Source organism: Orbicella franksi, chromosome 2 (assembly GCF_964199315.1).
Source record: "Orbicella franksi chromosome 2, jaOrbFran1.1, whole genome shotgun sequence".
NCBI lineage: Eukaryota > Metazoa > Cnidaria > Anthozoa > Scleractinia > Merulinidae > Orbicella > Orbicella franksi.
This window is the reverse complement of record NC_138146.1, coordinates 12,361,749-12,384,467: the sequence shown is the minus strand read 5'-3', so window position 1 is coordinate 12,384,467 and position 22,719 is coordinate 12,361,749. Positions and strand designations below refer to the sequence as shown.

Sequence of the window (22,719 nt, the reverse complement as noted above, 5' to 3'; positions counted from 1 at the left end):
ATCCCTGTGATATGCAAATTGGCTATGAAATAGTATCTAATGCACATATGCACCAACTGACTGGGTCCCTTTAAAGCAGGAGCCCATCACTAATACAACTACCCCAATTATTCCTGTCCCGGTGTTTTCACAGACCGATCTATTTTTAGTTTGAATTTACCACGAATTCAGCCCCCCCCCCCCCCCCCAGGAACCTCAGTGACCAATCACAAGCATGGACTTTATAATTTCACCAGAAGATTAGGTCGACATGTCCACCTGAGGCTGCCATTTTTCTCCTTACTGATTCGAGCTCATATAGACTGGAGCTGACCTTTTTTGTGGGAAAAGAAGCCTAAAAATAGACCGTTCTGTAAAAATGCCATGACATAGGCTCAGTATGGGAGTTGGAGGCTCCTAGTAATGTGCTCCTGACCAAAGTTGACTCAAGGGTACAAACATGAAGTGCTAACAGCATATCACAATGCACGTAGTGCATAATAGGGAAATTTCTGAAGAGTATTTTATATGGCAAGTACAAGAAGAATGAACACTTCTGCTTTATGATATGGCAGAAGCCTATAATGGGCTCCTGGATATGGCTGAGACTGTCAGAGTCAAGGGCCTAAAATTAAAAAAAATCTTGAGTCACCATTTGGCAACTAAGTGATAACAATCAAGTAGGAATTTTACTCAGAAAAGAACTCAATGCATAAAATCTGTAAAGAAAAAATTTTCAAGACTTTTTTGGCCGCTAATTTTGTGCACGTAGCTAATGTAATGTCTCTGAAGGATTCATGCACTCCAAGAGACACAATCAGTAGGCATACATGACGTACTCAATCCTCAAGGGTTTGCAATGCATTATAGGGCGATTTCAAACACAAGCAGCCATTTGCAAGTTTTCCGATGTGAGGGAATCCTTTACAGCAAAGCAAAAGGATATAGATTGCTTTCTTTTCTTATGCTGAATGCTATAGAAGCAAAGGTCTTTCACTATGTAGTTCTGGAAGGACATAATGTCTGAGAAAATAACCGTTATTGATTGTCAACACAGAGAAACGTAGTCGCCATTATGATAGCCTTTGAATGCAGACGTATTTTTCAGCTGTCGACCAGAATTTTTGGCCGCCAAAGATGAAAATTTTAGCCCTAGTGGCGACCGTACCGGTTGCAATTTCAAGCCTTTTAGCAATGTATCTAACCAAATTTTATGGATGGACAATAACTTGGTGTTGGTAAAATGTTCGGACATCATGTCCGATCATAATGTGAAATTGGCCGGACATATTCAAAATTTGGTCGGACAATGTCTGATGACCGTCTGTTATTTCCAGCCCTGTGATTACTGCTGTGTAAACTGATAACTTTAAATTATTTCCTCAAGAACTTCAGTTTTTACTTACAAAGGGGACATTTTAGTTAACATGCAAGTCACACAAAAGGAAAGTTCATTGAGCGCACCAATGAGAAATGTGTTTATACACTGCTGGTTATTAAATGTGTGAAAAAAATTACTTTCAACAGAAAAAATAAAATCAGAATAGGATATTTTATTATCCAACTGCAACGAATACCATCCAAATAACAGTACAAATATAGAGAGATATTGTACAGTTATTTGTACGGTAGGAAACCTGTTTGCTGTACAGGTCGGTGTGTGCATGGAAAACTGTCACACTCTCCCTCTTTCTTTGAAAAATTTATTGACTACAGCAGTTGAATAATAAACCTCTCATTAGATGTTTTGGTGTGTAGTATCGCTTTATATTTTTACCCCAGGGGGGGCAATCAGCGAGGCCTGGAACCGAGTTACTATGATCACCCCAGTTAAGATATTTGGCCGAGTGAGACTAAGCACTGGTTTGTGGAAAACAAACATGGCGGACTTCTGTGAGCGGGATGCATTTGTAAAGTTTCGTAAACGTCCTGCATATATCACGTTCAAACATCTAAGAAAAAGTTCCAGTTGCCCTACATCTAAATCTTGGACATTTTGAACAAGGCATTGGGGATAAATATTCCAACGTAAACCTGGGAGTGGGAACTCCACAGTGTGAGCCAGATTGCAGGGATGAATATTTCATTCGAGCATTTTTTGTAGCAGTGTCCTATCAACGGGATAAACTGAAGATTTCTATATTTCCAGACTCCCTGATGGTGAGGGTTCCTTTTTTTGAACAGCTTAACAGCTTCGTAACCCTTTTTGTTTGCACTTATAAATTGACAGGGTTAAAGCAGGTTTCATATTAGTGGGTGCAGTGGGTATGGCGCTTTTCTGTTACGTTACTACAAGAGGTCTGTTTCAGTTTCAGGCAAAGCATTTGGCATCATTTATGAAAGTGAATACTGGATAGGTCCCTTGGCAGAATTGAGAATTCATCACCATCTCTTTGTCTACAACAATAATTGTGTCGTTGATTGTTTTTGTTTCTTCATAGTCATCCTTAGACTTTTGTTTTGATATTCTTGACTTAACGGCTTAAATAATTGGTCCAGTCAAGTTGTTGCTATGGAGAGTGTGCAGGAAGTTTGACTTTACCACCACATCTTGTTGCTCTTTCTGTAGCCCTTTCCCTGGCACTAATTTTTTATGACACCTCTCAATCAGTTTTCAAAGGATTCATGCTGCTGATCTCTTGCACTGAGAATTGTCATTCAAGACAAGTACTATTAAAAACTTCATTCAGCTGACTTTATATTATTCTTCCTTATTACCTTATTTAACTATCCTTCCATTACAGGAACAAGCCACTGATAATCAACACTTTAGACCAAATTTGATATATTAACATCCTTCCTCATCTTTCTGCCTTAGAGGAATAAAACAAACCTGATCCTTTGGTTACCAGTCATTTGATTAGCCCCTAGCCGGTTAGCCCCCAACCACAAGTTGATTAGCCCCTTACTCATGCTTAAAAACATCTGGTTGGGGTTTAAATGGTTAGGGGCTAATATACTTAGGGGCTAAATGACTGTTACTGATCCCTGCGCTTGATGTCTTTTCTTATTATTCTCGAAAGCCTTAAAGCCATGTCTCAAAATTGGCCTATTTCAAATGTTGTGGAGGTTCTGTTGACTCAGGCTTGCCCAAGTTAAAGTTAGTTGTCTGGATGAATGACCATTTTACCTGCCTACCTCATTACTAGCACTCAACCACAGGTAACATGGCTCATTTGCCTTCCCTGGGTCTATTTCATAAATTATCTCCCTCAGCAGATGAGTATATGGCAGCCCTATTTTGATATCCAGAAGTATTACAGGGCTTTCTCCCACCAAACACATAAAACTGATGCTTATCACCAGTACAAATTATGCCAAAGCATGTGAGCAGCTGCTTCCTTTATTTTCACGGGTCAATAACTTGTAAATGAAATACCTCAACTTAGTAAGGGTTCACACTGAGCCTGTGCCTAGCAAATAGTCCATTCTGGATATTCCCATATGCGGAAGCAGAAAAATGATTTCAAATTTGCGAGTTCACATTGGTACTGCACAGTAAAGGATGGAGGTTTCAAAACCTCTATAATTTATCACCGTATTATCGAGACATGCGAACTGGTAGCTATTTTCAATGTTGTTGACTGACCTGCAACTGCCCTCAAGTTTCATGATTTAAATTACTTGAAAGAAAGTGTTCAGACTCAACATATTACAGGAAAATCATAAAGTAAATGCAGTCTTTCATACAGTACCGGTCAAATGTAAGATGACAGTCCTTGAAACTTGAATGACTCGACTCAATCCTCGATCCTTGAAACTCAAAAACTTTGAGTATCGAGTCTCGAGTCGAGTCCTTCAAGTTTCGAGTCGAGTCCTTCAAGTTTCGAGTCAAAGTGACAAAGAATTTATCGCTCGATTAATTTTTCCTGTACGTGTTAATCTTGCTGGTTTACTTTTGAAGACAGAGAAATTTTCGAGTTGCGACTCCAGAGGTGGTAGGCGACTCTACATTTGTAAATCGGTTGGCTTAGTTAAATCAATTGTTTTGTCCCTCAGTTGAACTTCTTTCGATCTGGAATTAATTATTGTTCAATTCAGAGTAACAACAGAGTAACAGTTTTAAAGATGACGCTGAGTTTCGTTTAAATCAACTGTACGAAGGGCTCGATAGAAATCAGAAACGTTAACTCTCAAGGTGCATACGCGACTCGATATCGCCAGCTTCCAATCAGTTGTTTGTTTTGACGTTTGGTATGAACACATTTCTTTCGATTCAGAGCTATCTTTAATCCATTCACTGATGATTTCATGGGAACTTTTCCGGTCAGTTTTCAATTCAACACTGGGTTTGTTTTTACAGCTCGATATAAGTTAGAAACTCTCGAAGCAGGTTGTTTCCTGCAGACAAGAAAATGCACGTCAAAATTGAAAGATCTTATCTTCTGCTGAAGTTACATGTAAGATCAATTGTTCGATTACCTATACTAATGTCACAAAAATTAAGATATATCAACTGTTAAAGCTGTTAAATAAAAAAAAATGAATAAATCAGTAGAAAACCTTTCTGCTTCATTCAACCTAGAATTTTACTAGCTGTGGGAAGCAATGATTCTGATTGGCCAGCCTGTAATTGTAAGTCAACAAAAAGAGTCAACACAGTCTTTTTGTCTGGGATCCATCCAAGTCTTTTAAGAAGGCACAGGAAGTTTTGTTTGTACAATGTAGTTTAAACCAAGTTGTTATGTTAAACATGCCTCAATGTAACAGAAGTTCACATGACATGAGTAATATAATGCTGCCATGCAAGTTTCGCAGTTTCATCGAGTCGCACACAAACATAATCTGCGAAAATCACAAAAATGAACATTATGCAAATTCAAACAATCACTGCGGCCTGTCAATGCAAACAAGAGCCAAAAAGCGGTCCACTAAACGCAGGCGATGTTCAAGTTACATGTATGGTTTCTTGATAAGTATTTTTTTAAATACGATATTTGGCTAGAAAATCATTTGCAGTACAATCGCAGTAACACTTAGAAATTTGTATACGGCAAGCAAGTTGAAATTTGAGCTCAATGGAACCGGAAAGAGCTAGAAATATCATTTCACACTCGCAGGCTGCGTTCTCTAAATTTGGTTGATTTGTGCGCGTGTTGTTTTTTCTATGCAACAAATGCTATATAATTGCGATTCAAGACTTCAACTCCAGACTAACGATTTGGACGTTAATATGAAATACATGTACTCTTGCATGAACAAAGGAAGCCGCATGATGTGCGGTATTGTTTATTTCTATTGTTACGAATTCGAGATATAAATCGCTTTCTCAAAAAATTCTTCGAGCGTCTCGAAACTCGAAACTCGATTCTCAATTCTTGAAAGCATCGAGGATCGAGGATCGAGTTTCGAGTCGAGACTGTCAACTTACATTTGACTGTCACTGTAAGACAGTAAGATGGAAAAAAACTTTAGACAGAAAAGCTTACTTAATGTAAGCACAAGTTTAAATGTACAACTCTGAAGAGTTGAGAAATATTTTAAAGACTTGCGTTCGGAGGCTTCGCGATATATAATGGCAGACGTGAAACAGTTCGACATGGCTATTTTCCACAGAAATCAGAGAAGAATAATTGGTTGGTGCGAAGATGGAAGGTAATCAACCTTGAAATTTTCATGATCATAGCTTTCGTTTTTGAACTGTGTAGGTTTCATTCAGACCTGCATGGCTTTCATTTCATTCCTCTCATATGCAATTCACACATACTGCCCTTGGCGTTCACGCATGCCAATGTGCAATCAACTTATGTGGTTCTCTCTTACATGGTTCCCTGTTCATTATGGTTCTCAGTTCATTATGGGACAATCATTGCTATAACTTCAGTTATGCCGCATAAACAGGTAAAGTGCAAAGCAATTCCAGTGTAAAATCAATCTTCATTTCCTTAAGATAGGTTTGCAGGTTGAAAACACATTAAGGACAGGATAGTATGACTACAGGTACCACCTAAAATTATTTATCCATTTGGATGCAGCAAAAACCTTATCTTGCAAGAACATGGCCAAGCACCATGGCCAACAAGACATGGTAACTGCTGACAAGAGGCCATACTAATCAATTACTGCTGTCAAACAGTTAAATAAAGATATTTCTCAAACTTTTCAAAGAACGCTTTTCCTGGCAAAACATAACGAAAAGTTAACTGTCAAAATAAAAGTTAATAAATCGCTTGAAAATGTGTGTTTATGGTTATCTCTAAGGACCATACTAACCTTTCCTTCTCCCCATTCCTTGAAGCTGGCTGTAGAAATCCCTGGCTCTACAACAACTAATCCAGCTACTTTGTCCCCCCATTTTGACACCTGTAAAGAATCAACCAAATTATTACATCTATACTATTATCAGGCATAACAAGGTAAATAACAACACAACACCACCACCAACAGTTCTTTTCAGAACTACCCCCCCTCCTTTCTGGATGATCTCATAAGACAAACTAGTGTACACATCATTAGCAAATAATTTGCAGTGAGCATCCCTTAGCTCAAGTTTGACTTCCATTAGAATGACTAGCTGAAATGTGACCATCATTTTTGTTACTGTTTTAACTATACTTCAACATCCTGTAAGCAACCACCTAGGCTTTTAAGGGAGGGTGGTTGCTTATGAGAGCTTAGACCATATTAGGTCAAAATCTTGCCTCATTAGCATATGGTAACTGAAGAGACTTACCCCATGATTTAAATATTTTATTCATGTGAAAGGTCAATTTCAAGAAAAATGCAGTACTTCCCATTGAGAAATTTCCATCTCTTGTACTACCCAGGAATGTGATAATGTTACAACACCTTAATATCCAATTTCTGCTCTATTATCTGTCAAGTGGTCTCTTACGGAGGTTAAAAACAAAACAAAAAATTTCACACTTTTAGTGCTAAAAGTGGTCGCAGTCGCTTACAAGGGGTTCCAAATATAGTGATTTGACTTAGTAACTTTTGGTATTTTGGAAAACTGGTCACTGATGAGAGGTGGTTGCTTACAAGAGGTGGTCACAAACGGAGGTTCCACTGTATTTGACTTCTGAGAGAGCAAAGTTAAAAAGAAGTTTCAAATGTAAACACAATTCTCAACTTAATTGACCATATTGTGTGAACCACAAAAAAGTTAACTTTGACACTGGCCTTGAAATCTCTTATATTTAATTTTAGTTTATTTCAAAACAATTAACATGGTGAAAATAAAATTAATTAGCCACTTAAGCAATATATTGTAAGCAAACAGAGACAATACATGAAAGCAGCTTTTCACAGAAAGGAACTGGGACTTGAAACAGGATGATCACATACTTTCAGTTAATTACAAAGGTCACGTAAAACTGCACATGATTTTGTTGTTCAGCTTGTCAACCCGCTCTCATGTTGAAGTCGTTTCTTTTGGAAATGTATCTTCATTTGAGATAAATTGGTTTATCTTCACTCTTGTGTCTGGTTCATTGATTGGAAACTGCTAAGTAACTGTAGTCTAGATGGCAAGAAACTACCTCCCCTGATTCATTCAAATGAAAGGTTATTTATGGTAGCCAAATACAGTTTTTGATAACTGTGTTTCAATCACCATTTTTTGAACCTTTGATTGTCAAAAATAGCACGATGCAACTTAACAACAAAGACTTCGGTTTTTTGATAGTTTAGCTATGCACCATTGCCATGGCAACATGAACATACATAAGCAGGCCTCTAAAGACAGTTTTGTACATTTGCAAACTATTGCCTTAACAGTTCCCACTCTCACTTGTGTCTTCTCAAACCACAAGGATATAGTTGTATTGGATTTTATACATCATAAGCATGCAACAAGCTTGTAACAATGCTCACATGTTCATGTCGCAGGTCAACTTAATAATAAAGAAATCACATACTTTACTAAAAACTTGACCACATTCAGGAGTTTTTTGAGATGAAATGAACCAAGTGACCAGGGCAATGACTTAGTCCCTGCATCTCTGAAGTATACTTCTAAAAATTCCTTAACTCATGTTTCCTACATGATTGATGCACAGTACTTTTGTGCACCATGTTTGCTTGTACATCATCGACAAATCAATCTCCACCAATCAGTATTTTGAGTCCAAATTTTGGACATGATATTCTGAATTCTAAGCATTGCATGCAAGCACTCCTTCTGCCCCAACTCGAAAAGCACTTCTTAGGCTATTCTCAAAAAATGCACCCATAAATGTCTGGTCACTGGAATCTGGTATCTAAATTTTTATTAAAACTAAATCAATTGGCATAACTGATAAGGCAAAAGAATGTTGCTGAAAAGTTAGTTTTCCACAAAGCTTTACTAAGATAAGATCAATTTTTTTTCCTTTAGATAAGTTTCAAATAGCTTTTATACATATGTGACCTTTCACACGAAACATGCATTAACTACTTTCTGTTACACGGGTGAAACAAACGGCCATCAAACTGGTTACAAACAGGTCACCAAGCTGTTTGAAATGGGTTTCAATGAGTGTTCAAATGGGTGATTAAGTATTCTGAACAGGTAGCCTAGCCATTCGAACGACTCAGGAAAAATTGTGAATGGGTAGCCTAACCGTTTGAACGGCTTGTAAAACATTCCAAACAGTTAACAAAACCATTCGAACGGCTCATAAAAAATTTCAAACGGGTAACTAAACCGTTTGAACAGCTTATAAAAAAAAAATTCCAGACGGGTATCTAAACCATTCAAACAGCTTATAAAAGAATTTTGAACAGGTGATCTAAACGTTTGAACGGCTCATGAAATCTTCGAACGAGCAGTCACAAACAGCTAATAAGCTTGATGATTATAATTCATTTTGTGTATTTCGAATGGTGCTGTGACACTATACATCTCACTTAAAAATAATTTCGAACAGATGGCTTTTAATCGTTGAAACTTCTCCTGTTATGGATGCACCTTTGACGAAACTTCGAATTCTTTGATCGGCGTGGGCTGCTGTGTGCATGTTCTACGAAGTATTTATATCCATCAAAATGTAACAAATATAGCCGAAGAAGGAGTTGATTCTCACCACTTCGTCTACAACTACCGTTACACAAGAGGTCTTGGGAAGTTTCTTAGTGATGTGACTAATATTAGGTTCTAAAGTGTAAGCCATAGAAAGTCTAAACCTTGTTGAAGTCGTTCTTGGTGAGAGTTTTTGTTCACGAATAATTCAGTAGATTTTATCACTGACGTTGGAAGACTTTGGTCACGTGCAAGCAACGTGTGAATCGAGAATGTCTCCAAATAATTTTCTAGATTGAGACAGAGATACATGTAAGGCTTTTGGCAACAACAGTTTAGCAACAGTACGCTTTTGTTGCTTGGTTGTGAATTAGATACTAGTACTGGGTTCGCTTTGTTTTCTTTTTCGGTGACATGGAGGAAATTTCACTGTTTACAATTATTACTACAATGTGTCCCGGAGTCCCAGACCCGCGGTGTGGTAGCGGCGTGAAATGAGCTTATTTGAAATGGCTTTTTCTCTCCAGAATGTCCCTTGTGGCAAAGGTTAAAAAAAATTTTACTGGGAAGTATAACCCAAATTTTAAAACAAGCAAGCTTCTCAGTAGACGAAAACAAGCACAGGTCTATGCATGCATGACAAAAGCGTGACTCACTTTTCACGCATCAGTAATGTTTGAAACTTAACGCAAATTCAGGGCGTCACAACAACATGATTGTTATCTTGCCTATTCAAGCTCAGTGCATGCTGCCACCTTAAAGATTTCATTTAGTGGATTCTCTTCAAAATAAGAGGAATGCACAAGGCAAACTCATGTGATTTCGGTGTTCAGAAAATCATTTACAGTGTATGTGCTTATCATAACCATAGTTATACCGGTAATGTTTATTAAACCGCATTGTAAACAGGGTAGAATTTAAGAAGTTCCCTTCTATAGGTGACTTTCAAGTTTCCTTGATTACCCTATGTTTAGAAATGCAAAATATATTTTCTGCAAGAGATCTTCGCCTGTAATAATAACTTTGTGAGAAGTTTTTAAAGGAATTTACAACATCGTAGTTCTCAATTGTTTACACACGCAGTGGTTCAGTGTGAGCTTTGAACGAAAGTTGTCTTCACTCACAGATCACGCAAGAAGAAGAAAACGAAAACAACACTTTTGAATCGGCATTCAGAAGCAAAAACCGTTGGATACCAGGCTAACTACAATGTAGTTCGATTTTTCTACCTGGTCTGTTTCTTCATGTGCTTCATTACTTGGAGATATTTTGTGATTGTCGTGTAATCTGTTAGCAAACTGTTCAAGTGATCGAAGGGCTTTTTTCTGTAGGTGACACGAACACGAGAGTACGCGAACAGGTAAAGACAACCGCTTGTATGCCTTGATATTTTTTTCCAGAATGGATGATCAAAGCTGTTCAATGGTTGACTCAAGTCGTTTGAACGGATGGATGTTCTAGCAAACGGGTGAGCAAGTCGTTCAAACGGATGGATGTTTTTACCAAACAGGTGAGCAAGTCATTCGAACGGCTGGACGTTTCTACCAAAAGGGTGATCAAGCCATTCGAACGAATGTAAATTTCTTTCAAACGGCTTTCAAACAGCTTCTAAAGGGAATTCCGTTTGAAAACGGAAAGCTGTTAAAGCACGTTTTCGCGTGAAAGGTCACATATATTGACTCCACTGCAAATTTTCTGGTTGCTCATGAATGTAATTTGCAAATATAGTTGCCCTGTTTTCATGTCATTAGTAATAAAACCCCAGGCCTACAAGAAAAACAGGCTTTCTGTCCAGTCAATTAGCAAAATAATATACAAACACTTTCTGTGACCCTACAAAAAAAAGAACAGTTATTACTTACTGCCAATTCTGTAAGAACATTTGCTCCAGCACCCACTCCAAAACAAACCACATCACTTAAACTGCAACAAAAAATATATAATACCATAAGAAAGGTACTTCAGGCAGGGCTGCAACTGCCTCTAGTCAGTCATCACACTCATTACATTTTCTACAACCATTCCAGAAAAAATGGGCCTAATGAATGAGACAGCTTTTCTTACAAGAGATAAGAGGCTCTTAAACACCAGCAAAATTCAGAGCCTGTTGATAGAACTTGGTGCAGTATGCTCTTAGAACAGCAGCTGATACCATTTGTGACCCCAGAAACTGTATAAATCAGTTTGGTGGCACCAACAGAACTGTACAGGAAGCAACAAAACAAAACAAAACAACAACAAAAGCTCATTGCTAAAACTTACTTGAAATGATCAATCACGTTACCAACCATCTCTCCTAGTTTTTTCATAGTTGGGTATTGATAACTGAAAATAAAAGTTTCAAAAACTTTTCATCTCAAGTCTACCAATACATCCACGTAATGGTCATTATACAGTATTGTGCAAAAGTAATGAGAGCAAAATGCGCGAATTTCGTTCTTTGTCTCAGCAAACTTTTGAAGAAAGTTCGTGCGAAAATTCAAGCGTCTTTTCACAATATCTTGAGCGTTGTTTCTTTAAAACAAAGGACGAAAATTCGCGGCATTTTCAAGACCAGAACGATAATTCCTTACCAGAGGGATAATTCCCCTTGTAGTATGCGAAATATCGCAGTGCAGTGCGCTGACCAGTATCGAGCCATCAATGTATCATTCTCTTGTGAACAGTTGCGGTCACCGTAAAATTTGCTGTTGTTAATGTGTTAATCCGTCTTTCATGGCGAAGAACATAGAGAATTTGAATCCTTTGATCATTTTCAATGACACGAACTTGCTAACTTAACTGCAAGGCAGGAACAGAAGTCAGACCGCTAGTCCGAGTAAACTCGGACGAAAGTAAAATTCTTAATAAGGCCTTTTTGAAGGCCTACTTCACCTCAAAATTCATCCAAAGTGACATCAAATTCAGTGATCGATGGACAAGCAGACATGTTGTTTATCTAGTCCCAGGTTTCCACGTGCCCAGTCCCCTCAACTGTTATCACATTCACCACGTTCTTGTCCACCTGCCATGATGGATAGTATATTATTCGCAACAATCCCTCTTTATTTCACACTCGTAAATAAGAGATGGAGACATGCGACCGCACTTGAGCATGTTGGAAGTGCAAAGAAACGGGATTAAGGAAGCAAAAGTGCAGAGACGTTTGGATGGCAAGTGCAAAAGGGTAAGACACAGCTGCCATGAGCCAAAGGATTCTTACTCGAAGTGAGCCGAAATGAGATGCTCTTATTTAAGCTTATACCATACTCCCACTGTAAGAGACCGGCCTGAATAGTTTGATAATAGCTTCGAACCTTCAACGGTAATATCGCAAGGTCGCACAGAACCTGGGTTCATTGTGGCTGCACCGCAAGTACTTTTGTGAGTAGCATTTCTTGTTCAGTGAAAACAGGTTGGCAAACAGGCCATTTGAACTTGCAAGCCTTGAGACTGTAACAAACAAAGTGATATCAGCTTTCTCTGGACATAAGCAAGGTAAGTTTGTGAGAAAAGGCTTTGAGATATTACTATCACTCACAATGATATTAACGTATTTATCACACACGTTCTTGTTTTGCTCTGGCTTAATTCATGTTACTACTGGGAATCTATGGGGAACTTAAGGAATAGAGCAAATTTGTGCTAGAAAGTTCGAAGGAAAATTCGAGGAGAGCGAATTTTTACTTGAAAAATCAGGCCAAATTATCAGTAGACACGAATTAATGCTCAAAAATTCACGTCAACTAAAACAATGGGTAGCGGAAAAATTCGTTGAATTTTCTTTGAACTTTTGAGGCAAACAAAACTTCACCATTTTTCATTGAAAAGCCCTGAAATTCGCGAATTTCGTCGAACTACAATCTCATTACTTTTGCACAATACTGTATAAATTAATTAACCCATTGACGCCTGAATGAAATTGCCCGCGACCCACCCCTAATTTCCTGGCGTTTTTTGGAATATTTCAGAGTGAGCGAAGGCACAAAAATAAACCATATGCACAGTAACCACAGACACAAGATCAGGTTTCAAGACATCGTACATTTAAAGTTGAATAAATGAAGGGTCAAAATATTAAAAAATATTACCAAAAAGAACTCAACCTGATGTGTAAAACTGATGAGAAAACAAGAAATTATCTTACTTGTTTACCGTGTAACAAAATGTCCCGCAGAAGCTGAGAAAATTGACGTTGTGAAAATGAATTAATTATTGATTTTGGAGGACTAAAATGAAACCAAATACAACAAAATTTCATTCTGGTACTGTAATGGCTAACATTTGAGAAAACAACGAAAAATAAAGTGAAGAAATCATGTAAAAATCAATCTGAAAACAAGAAATTGAGTAATTTCTTCACCGCGCAATGAAATATTACAGCGAAAAGAAAGATGAAAGTCGTAAATCAAAAAGACGACAAAGACAAGCCAATTATTTTGAGATAGGTCGTATTTCAACTGTGTTAAATTAGTGGCCATTTAATTCTTTTCTCAGTGGTTCTGTAGTAGCTGAATACGGCTCCAAAAAATATGTGAAGGAAGCAAATAAACTTAAATAAACAAAGCGCCTGGAGGTCACTGTAAATTAAATATGCAGAAATCCAGCATGCAAGTTACTGTTCACTTTTAAAACCTAAAATCCCCAAATACAGGGAACCAAATGAAAGAAATGCGAAAGGCAGTTCAGTGGCAATAAATTTTCATTCAAGCTGAGGCAAAGAAACCTATTTAAAAGCAAAAAGTTGTTCAAAATTTTGCAGACATGCTTCGCTGCATGACCGCATGTTCAAATTATTCTTCACACTAACGCAAAAGCTTGCGTTTTTACCAACTACTTTTGCAGTCATTTTAACGCCCGTGGCTTTAACAATCGCTCCAAAAGTTGAATTCAACTTCGAATTTATAATGTACATTACCATTCGTGTTTCTTAAGTCTGAAAGCTGCTTTAAATCTGCGATATGTTGTCAAGACTTACTTTAAAGAGCTCTGATCTTCATGTTTTCGCAGTGGTTGTAGGAAGACAGACTTCTTCCCCAGAAAGTTTTGAGGACTCTGTACTCCTTGATCCTCCATTCTGAGGCCACCTAAACATTGATTTGTATTTTTCCTTTCTATTTTAAAGCCCAAAGCAGTAATCTGTCTGTGTCAGGAATGAAGTCAAGACCTTGGAAGGTTTTGGATTTGGCCCGCAACGCGCCATGATTACCTGCACTTTTTGAGCGCACGATTTTAAGAAGAAAAACTGTCTTTCTAGGACCCCTTAAGTCCTCTAAAAATATGCTCAGAAAGTCCATTCTGATTGGTTTACTTGTTCTCAAGAACAATAGAACAATAGGAGAACCAAAAAGTCTTTAGGGAGGGTAGGAAAGGCAATTGTCCCCACGTGCTTTTTTCGGGCGGTTACAGGCAGTACAGGGAAATGGAGCTTTTTGTACAGGCAGTTACAGGCATCAATGGGTTAATGTGAGGTTTGAATGGAGTTTGAAAAAATTTTAAATAGTAAATAAAAACAAATTTAACAAGAACAACATAACCGACAAAACCTTCAATGTTTGAAAAGTAAAAGTACTCGCTAAAGATGCTGTACCATGGTCCAATGACATAAGTGCTCCCATAAACTGTAATGAATGTTCCATTCTATGGGCCATCTCAGTTTAATTTGAGACTAGTGCTAACACTAGTGCTATTTGAATTTATTGGTCAAACTTCATTTTCTCCCTGTTAGCCCCAATTCTTAATTTTTGAAATAGCTTAAATCTGTATACTTACTCAGGTGCCAGGTTTTCTGCCTTGCTTTCCTAAATAAAACAGGAGAAGAAAACAGAAAAAATTTAAACTATAAGCCCCAAGCAGCTCCATTTAACAACTCCAGTCTTGCTTCAAGTACACTGTACTAGTAAAATTAATTCTGGACAAATTCCTATCCAAAAATGCAACATACAAATCCAGGAAAGAATTGTTTTCTTAGTTAATAAAAAAGAGACAAATTCCTGGCCCAAAACACAAGAAACAAATCCAGGAAACTATCTTAGAGAAACTATATTAGTTCACTCTGGACAAATTTCCTTCCTAAGACATATGAAGAAAAGCAAATATTTGGATTAATTCAAAACAGTCATTTGTTCTAAAAATGTTTGACAATCAATATAACTGTTGGCAATTAACTATATTAGACCTACATGAATTTCCCAGGAGTTAATAGAATGCAAACAGAGGTCTGAATTTGTATAAAAGTTGTTTTCTGATGTTACAGCTCTATAAACTGTGACACTCATTGGTTTTCATAGCACGCCTATTAAACTTACACAGCCTTAAAACATGGTGACATCTTGATGACATCTCTTTGTTTTCTCAGAATAAGCTACATGTACTTTTATTGCTCTATAATGCAGTTCAGTTAGGGAGGCGCGGTGGCCTCATGGTTAGTGCGCTCGTCTCCGGATCGAGCGGTCCGGGTTCGAGCTCTGGCCGGGGACATTGTGTTGTGTTCTTGGGCAAGACACTTTACTCTCACAGTGCCTCTCTCCACCCAGGTGTATAAATGGGTACTGGCGAACTTAATGCTGGGGGTAGCCCTGCGATGGACTAGCATCCCATCCAGGGGGAGTAGAAATACTCTTAGTCGCTTCATGCTACAGAAACCGGGATAAGCTCCGGCCTGATGGGCCACTTGGCTCGCATGCAGATTTTACCTACCTATAATGCAGTTCAGATTTCTTCATGTATCTCCCAATAACAAACAAACTTCACTAAAGCTTATATCAACAAAGCATTTCTGAAATGCAAGGTTTTTAGCAAACTGTGATAGAGTAGCTGACACCAGATAATCTATAACAAGTCCTGTGAAGACAAGGGAGTTAACCCTTACCTGCCCTGGGGCATCCACATGATAAATTATAAAGCGTTCCAACAGGCCCACAATATCTTCATGCTGGAAGAACCTTTCAAAGCATGTTTTATCTAAACACAGAGATTTTAGCATGAGTGCAATATTATTCTCCAGCTTTAACCTAATGCTATTACATGTGGGCATCTAGAGAAAGCAAATAAAGACACCTTACTAAAAATAACCAAAGTCTTCCTCTAAAACCAACAAGCGCCTTTCTCAAGTTGCTGTATACATGAAACAGTGATGTTTTCTTGGCACATATGATACCACACTAATAAAAATGTGCCATTAGAACTGAAGGTTAAATTGCACCCCATTCTCAGCATTTTGGCACTGAGATAGTTTTCATGGATAGCAAGTCAATTTTTTATATACCGGTAGATTAAGTTTTTAAAATGGGAAGACATGCCCAAACTCCAAAAGGTTTACCAAAGTTAAATTAATCAATGAATACTGGGGAGTGCACTCATAACTAAAACATCAAATTTCCAATGTAACTTTCAGTAAACAATGAAGAAACAATCTCCAATAAAACACCACTTTAAAGTTGAAACAACCTTTTAGATAAGATGCTTCCATCATCAGTTTTGACTTACAATACCTACACATTATAAAGTTTATGTTTGTTTTAGCACCATTGTATTTTACTTATTCACAACAAATATGTTTTAAATTACTATCTATTAATAGTCTAAATTGAAACTTAATTTATTAACACCACTTAACAGTCCTAATATAAGTCAAAACTGACAATGGATCTTGATCATCCCCAGCAGATTCATTAAAGAACAGAACTGTGTGTATTTATCTGAAGATTATTCAATAACAGTGTTCTGTCAACATGTAAACATGTTTCATTATCATGCAAATGAAGCCTGATATGGTAACAAAAATGTTGTTTGTTACATCCAACATTTGGTAACCTCTAGGCAGGAAATGACCAAACCTACAAGACTTGTTTCTTGCAGCAGTTTTTTATTATTATTACTATTATTTTTTGCCAGGAACTCTGAATAATAAGTTTTTATCAACTACTGAAGGACCTGTTTCACATGATAGACTACAGAGCAGCTTCTACTCCCATGTTGTCATTATTTTTTTCTATTTTTTTTTTCTTTTTTTTTTTTTTTGTGGTAGTTTGCAACTAGACAACTGTCTTCTTGATACTGTTGAAAATAGTGCGACTAACTGGATTTATTTATGTAGTGGCAGTCACGTCTACAGCAAACTTTGGATACCTGTTCAAGTGCCCACACTATATTGGCTTGGGTGAATAATTATATAAATGGTTATAATCATTACAAAATTCCAATATCTGCCTTATTTTTACTGTTCAGATGGTTGTCTGTTCTCAGATTTTCAATCCAAATGCCAAAAGGGTTGAAACAAATCAAATACTAGTTAAAACTGAACTGATAATTTACCTAATTCCTTGGCGTTAATCCCTCCTGAAGTTTTGAACAACATTCAAAACAAATTAATAACCGCTTATTTCAAAATAATTAAGTCGAACGTAAGTTTTATGTAGATAGGCTAGTAAAGAAACTGAAACTTCCCATCCAAGAAAACGATACATTTCTGCCATATTCCTAGCAAATGTGTAATATTTAAAGATATTTAGGTAATAGATTTTCACGAACTGGGATAAAAGGTTCCAAATATACATTGTGCATGTATTGTTGTAGCGATCAGAGCAGCATGCAATATGGTGCAATATAAAAAATAGGCCAATTCGATCGCAACGTACGTGAAGACATCTAGGCCATCAATGAGCTCTTTCTATTCTAGATATTAGAGCAACTTTCAAAAGAATTTGTTTAAATACGAATATTTGTTCTCCTAAAAGAAGTCTTGTCGATTTCTCCGATAATTTTCAAACCCGCCTCCATTTTATTCTCAACATGGAAGAGAAGTTTATGCTTCGCATAATGGAATACAGAGACAAACAACAAAGAGAGAAAGTCAGAAAATCACGACATCTACTCGAAACGTCTTTAATAGAAGAAAGCTTAAAACTCTAATCTTCACTTCACCTTTGCACATAACACCAGTCCAGTTAAAATAAAATGCAGCAAAACCACAAACCCAAAACAACAAGAAACGCAACACATGTTCGGAGCTCGTTCTCAATATTCGAGACTTTTTTTCAATAAGGATCTCCGACAATTAATTGTCACAGAGCAAGCCTACGTGCCTGATGAAAGTTGTCACTCTTCATTGCTTTTGCCCCATTTCCTGAAATAGCGACGCGTGTTGATCTTTGTTTTCGGCATATGCGATATGCTGTTAAAATATATCGACTGCATGGATCATCGATGCAAATAAACAAGACGAATATACATTCATTCAAAAGTAACCTCACTTACGATTCATTCCAACATCGTGGAAAGTTATCATGACTTCCTTCTTCTTAATATTTTCCTTCTCGTCCTGTTTATCCCTGGAGTCTTCGCCCTGGAACGGTGGAAGGTCGAAGGTAGGTCAAAACAGTGAAGCTTATTAAACAGAGCGAAGGGTAAGCTTATATACAGTTGTGCAAAATCCCCCCAAAATACTCCCGATCTTTCAAAGTGGAGCATACGTCGTACAATACTAGCCAATACAGCCTAAATAACACAAGGGATAAGTCATATTTTATAAAAAGCAAAACGTACCACGACATAAACGGTCAAGTCGCCAACTTTCTCCACCTACAAAATGGATCGGAAAACGACATGAGAACAGTAGCACACCGTGCAAACGCAAAACGCTCGAGGAGTCAACATTAACGTACCCTTTCTGTAATTTGACGTTCCTCCGCCATTTCCTAGCAAAATAAGCTTAAATGAGCTCCTTGAAGGATAACTTCAATCAAAGTCCCTGCATCCACATGCACGGAGCCAGCTACTCCCTCTGCACGGATCAAATAGCAAAGTGAGAGACAAGGGACCAACTAGAACTGACCAATCACAGCACAACATAGAAATTTGCTGACCAATCGGCACTGCAGTCCTGCAGCGGCTTGTGACGCCAAGCGTAAAAATACTAAAAGTACAAAAGTTGCATGGGTCAAAGTTGATATTGAAATTTCGTGAAGTGAAATTTGATAAATTAACTGTTTGCAAACGCTACTTTGTGAGGTATTCTATCTGAAGATCAATCGCTTAGACTGCAAGGAAAAACTGTGGAAGGATCTAAGCCAACATCAGTCACGTGGATGATGCATCAGGGTGGTTGTGGGTGACGGATCTCACTACAATAGCTAACAATACATACCGTTGTGTTACGATTAGGGTCGTATTCGAATTTGCCTTCTTTCTTTCAACTGAAAAAAAGGAACGTTTTTTAATTAGGTATGAATGCTCTCTTCAGCAATTTGGTTTAATTTGTATGGACTCCATTACATGAGGCACCTGTTTAAGAAGTAAACCATGGAATCAACTAATTTGCATATTGAACCTGTGATTACATCGTAACTGCAAGGTACAGGGAGGGAGACACAGCATAAAAGCTTGGATGGTTGAAAATAAGCACCAAATTCAATTTCAAAACGGATACTTTGAAAGAAAAACAAAAGTGCTATTCCTTGGAGATATTTTGTCTTCCATTCTTCCGCCGTTCGAAAACGATGTGGGCGGCGGAAGGAAAATGGTGCCGCACTGGACAGAGACCAATTTAAATGTGTGTATACGGGATCAATGATAGAGAAAGTGTAGTTATGTGTACTTCAAGGGCTAGCCAATATAATATGTTTACAAGCAAGCGACCTGAACACTAGAACGCTTCCGACCGGGAATTTTTAGCATAGTGGGAAGCAGCCCTATATTTTACCCTCACAAACAGTTTGTTATTGGGATAATTTGCTACCCTGGGGCAGTTTAGGTGTGACTGCGCGAAGAAACTGAGCAGGAACAAAAAACCGGACAAAATCAGCCAAATTAAATGTGACCAAGGACATCATGTGCACCCGGAATTTGATTTCGGCGCTTCGCGTTCAAAGGAAGTAACTCTCAAATAAAGGTTTTTTGACCGATATTAACGATATAGTGCTATATACTAGGAGTTTCAATGTGAAAGTGGGGACTGGCGTCAGAGCTTGAAGGAAATACTGATAATACGATTTGAAATAAACGGTATAATAGGGGTTAGTGTAGCTTTTCGTAAGAGGGAATTACGATTTTTCCACTTAGTTTAGTTTTAAAGGGCTTTTGTGAAACAACAACAGAGCCCCCAAATTTTTTTCTTGAGTTAAAAGAACGTAACAAATGCCAGAACTTGGTTTAAGAGACCCAGGAAACCTTTAGTAGATGTATTTCCACAAGTATTCTTTTTTTAAAAATTAGCCTTTATGCTTAAACATTACCAATAAAATTCAAGACTGAAGCGCAACCAGGAGGGAGTTTAAGTTAAGAGAAGACTGGGGGCACTTATTCGAGGAGGGGCGCTTATTTAATTTTTCCCAAATCGTGGCCTGACATGATCATTTTTTTAATACATCATCTGCGCGTAAAGCCGTAAACAACAAAATAAGCTGTTTATCGACATAAAAAGCTAATCCTAAAGTTTAAATCGCGGTACCGTTAGCGTTCACCTAACGAGTTCAACGTGTTCACTAAACATGTTCACAAACTGAAACAATGTACAAATCTAATACTACATGACGAAAACTATACATTCTTTGTTGTCTCATTACTCGTCCACAAAATGAGGGGGAGGGGAGGGAGCGCTTATTCGAGGGGAGCGCTTATTTTAAATTTCGGCCGATGGCAGGGGCGCTTATTCGAGGGGGGGGGGGGGGGTCTTATTTGAGGATTTACGGTACCAGTAAAAGTGAAAATGAGATGTTTTAATAGCGTGAATGTGTGAGTTTACCTAAACTGAAGCCGTCACGCAACGTGTCATCGAAGGTCATATCAAATCGCATTAAAGCAAGGAAATCAAAATCCACAGAACAATATGATTGCAAGCTTTTCTTTCGCCTCAACGAGCAGAGATTTTGACTCAACGATCAAATTTAACGCTTCAACGGGCAAAGAATACTGTGAATGATTTGCCTGTGGTACCGAGGTGGCTTTCGGCATAAAGCAGGTTGTCTTCACGCCTTCCTCTCTTTTCTCCCGAGACCAGCAAGCTGCAGTCGGCAGTTTACTCCGAATGGAAGCATTTTTGCCTAATACTTCACTGCTGCTGAATGTACTGAGAAAAAAATTGATCTCCATGAAGTAGGACTTGATCGATATCTTGGCACCTCCATTCGCGAATCGGCAAAAATTGCTCACATAGTAGAGCGGCCAAACACATAAAAATCTCGTCTTCCTCGAGAGTCATCACTAAACCGTTCATGACCTTGATGAATACTTCCACAAGCAATTAAAGACATCCATATTTCACCTCGTTTATCGTGTCCTTGATTCCTAGCAGAGCGGGACGGCTGTACACAGCTATTGCTCGAAATCGATCGATATTCCCACGTGCATTCACAAGCACCAAGGGATACATCAAACAAATTTTGGCTTTTCCTCGCTATTGTAAAGAATAGGCTGCTGCCTCGCTAGAGCTCGCCAGCAATTAAAACCATTTATAGCGTTGCTGTTGACGCCTTCTAAAGAAAAATTGTTGACTTAGCTGAGCTTAAAAATTTAATCATAGGATGATGCTGTTACTGACAGTGATAAATAAAGACTATTTAATATCCCTTGTGACTCTGTACTACAGGCAACGAATAGGTTCATGATTTGTGCACATACATGTACTTACAAATAAAAAAACTGGCCAAAGAAACGGCGTCATTCAGCGTTTCTCAAGGGATTTCCTTTATTCTGCGTTTTTTACTGATGAGGCAGATCTCGTGACTAAAATAACTCGCCTGATTTTTCACGAGATATTTTTTTTAATCAAAACTATAACAAAATTCTCGAACGTGATTGGCCATCAGCAGCCCGATTTGAGCATTAATTGGACAGTGTACGCGTCATGCTTGTAATTGGACAGTACGCGTCATTTTGCGCGCGCTGTTGCGGTGCACTTTGTTGAGTAAACTGCTGTGTTTTTCAGCATTCATAACGACGTTTAATCGTTCAGCGCTCAAACGATGGTTTGCTCGTTTCTCGAATTTTGTCATAGTTTTGATTAATTGGTAACAGGACTTCGCGTCGTCCAATTCAGCCTGTAATCACACTCGTGATTAACAAATCGGACTCCCGCTTCGCGGTCGTCCGATTTTGTTAATCACTCGTATGATTACAGACCTAATTGGACTCCGCTCAGTCCTATTACCATTATTAATCCAATAAGTTGCGATCAGGCGTTCTTGTTGTTGTCGTTCTTGTTGTTATTGTTTTGTTCTTTTTCTCCTCTCCTCCACCAGCGCGAGAAAAAAAAAACAGCCTGGGTGCAGGTTACTTGTATACTGGTAGTCAAACGCTTCCGAGTTCAATTCGGAATTAATTTGCACGAGTGAGTTTTTCAAAAAGCTGAAATTGCGCGAGCCGCTTCGGCCAGTGCAATTTCAGCTTTTTGAAAAACTCACAAGTGCAAATTAATTCCAAATTGAACGAGAAAAACCGTATGATTACATATTAATATAAACATGAAAAAATTCGCGTGGAGGAAGGGCCGGAAGATCTTTCTTGAAGCCATTTTTCCTCATTGGAGAAAACCTTTTCAAAGTTTCCGCCCAAAATTTTCGTTATTATTTTACATGATATCATTGGTTTAGAAAATTTCCTATTGTCTTTCAGCCAATCATAATCCAGAATTACGATGTGTAATTTGCACTGGTGTTACACTTCTCACACTGGTGTTACACTTCTCGCACTGGTGTTACACTTCTCGCACTGGTGTTACACTTTTTGCACTGGTGTTACACTTGAGCTGCACTGCTCTCAGCCAATCAGAATCGAGCAATTTTTTCATGTATAGTATCAGGCAATAAATACACCCATCAGAA

At 38.0% G+C, this 22,719-nt stretch overlaps 1 protein-coding gene across 1 annotated transcript in view; it reads right to left on the bottom strand.

Moving 5' to 3' along the window:
- The window catches only part of LOC145480008 (protein NDRG1-like), a 44,902-nt gene extending 25,953 nt beyond the window's left edge, over positions 1-18,949 (bottom strand). Inside the window, exons 1-8 of the mRNA XM_081458502.1 lie at positions 18,565-18,949; positions 18,446-18,481; positions 18,158-18,245; positions 15,771-15,862; positions 14,672-14,700; positions 11,183-11,245; positions 10,783-10,843; positions 6,193-6,282 (exon numbers count right to left, since the gene is read on the bottom strand). Coding sequence (XP_081314628.1) covers positions 6,193-6,282; positions 10,783-10,843; positions 11,183-11,245; positions 14,672-14,700; positions 15,771-15,862; positions 18,158-18,245; positions 18,446-18,481; positions 18,565-18,594 — 489 coding nt within the window. The 5' untranslated portion in view covers positions 18,595-18,949. The remainder of the gene's footprint in view (positions 1-6,192; positions 6,283-10,782; positions 10,844-11,182; positions 11,246-14,671; positions 14,701-15,770; positions 15,863-18,157; positions 18,246-18,445; positions 18,482-18,564) is intronic.
- Between the last annotated feature and the right edge of the window lie 3,770 nt (positions 18,950-22,719).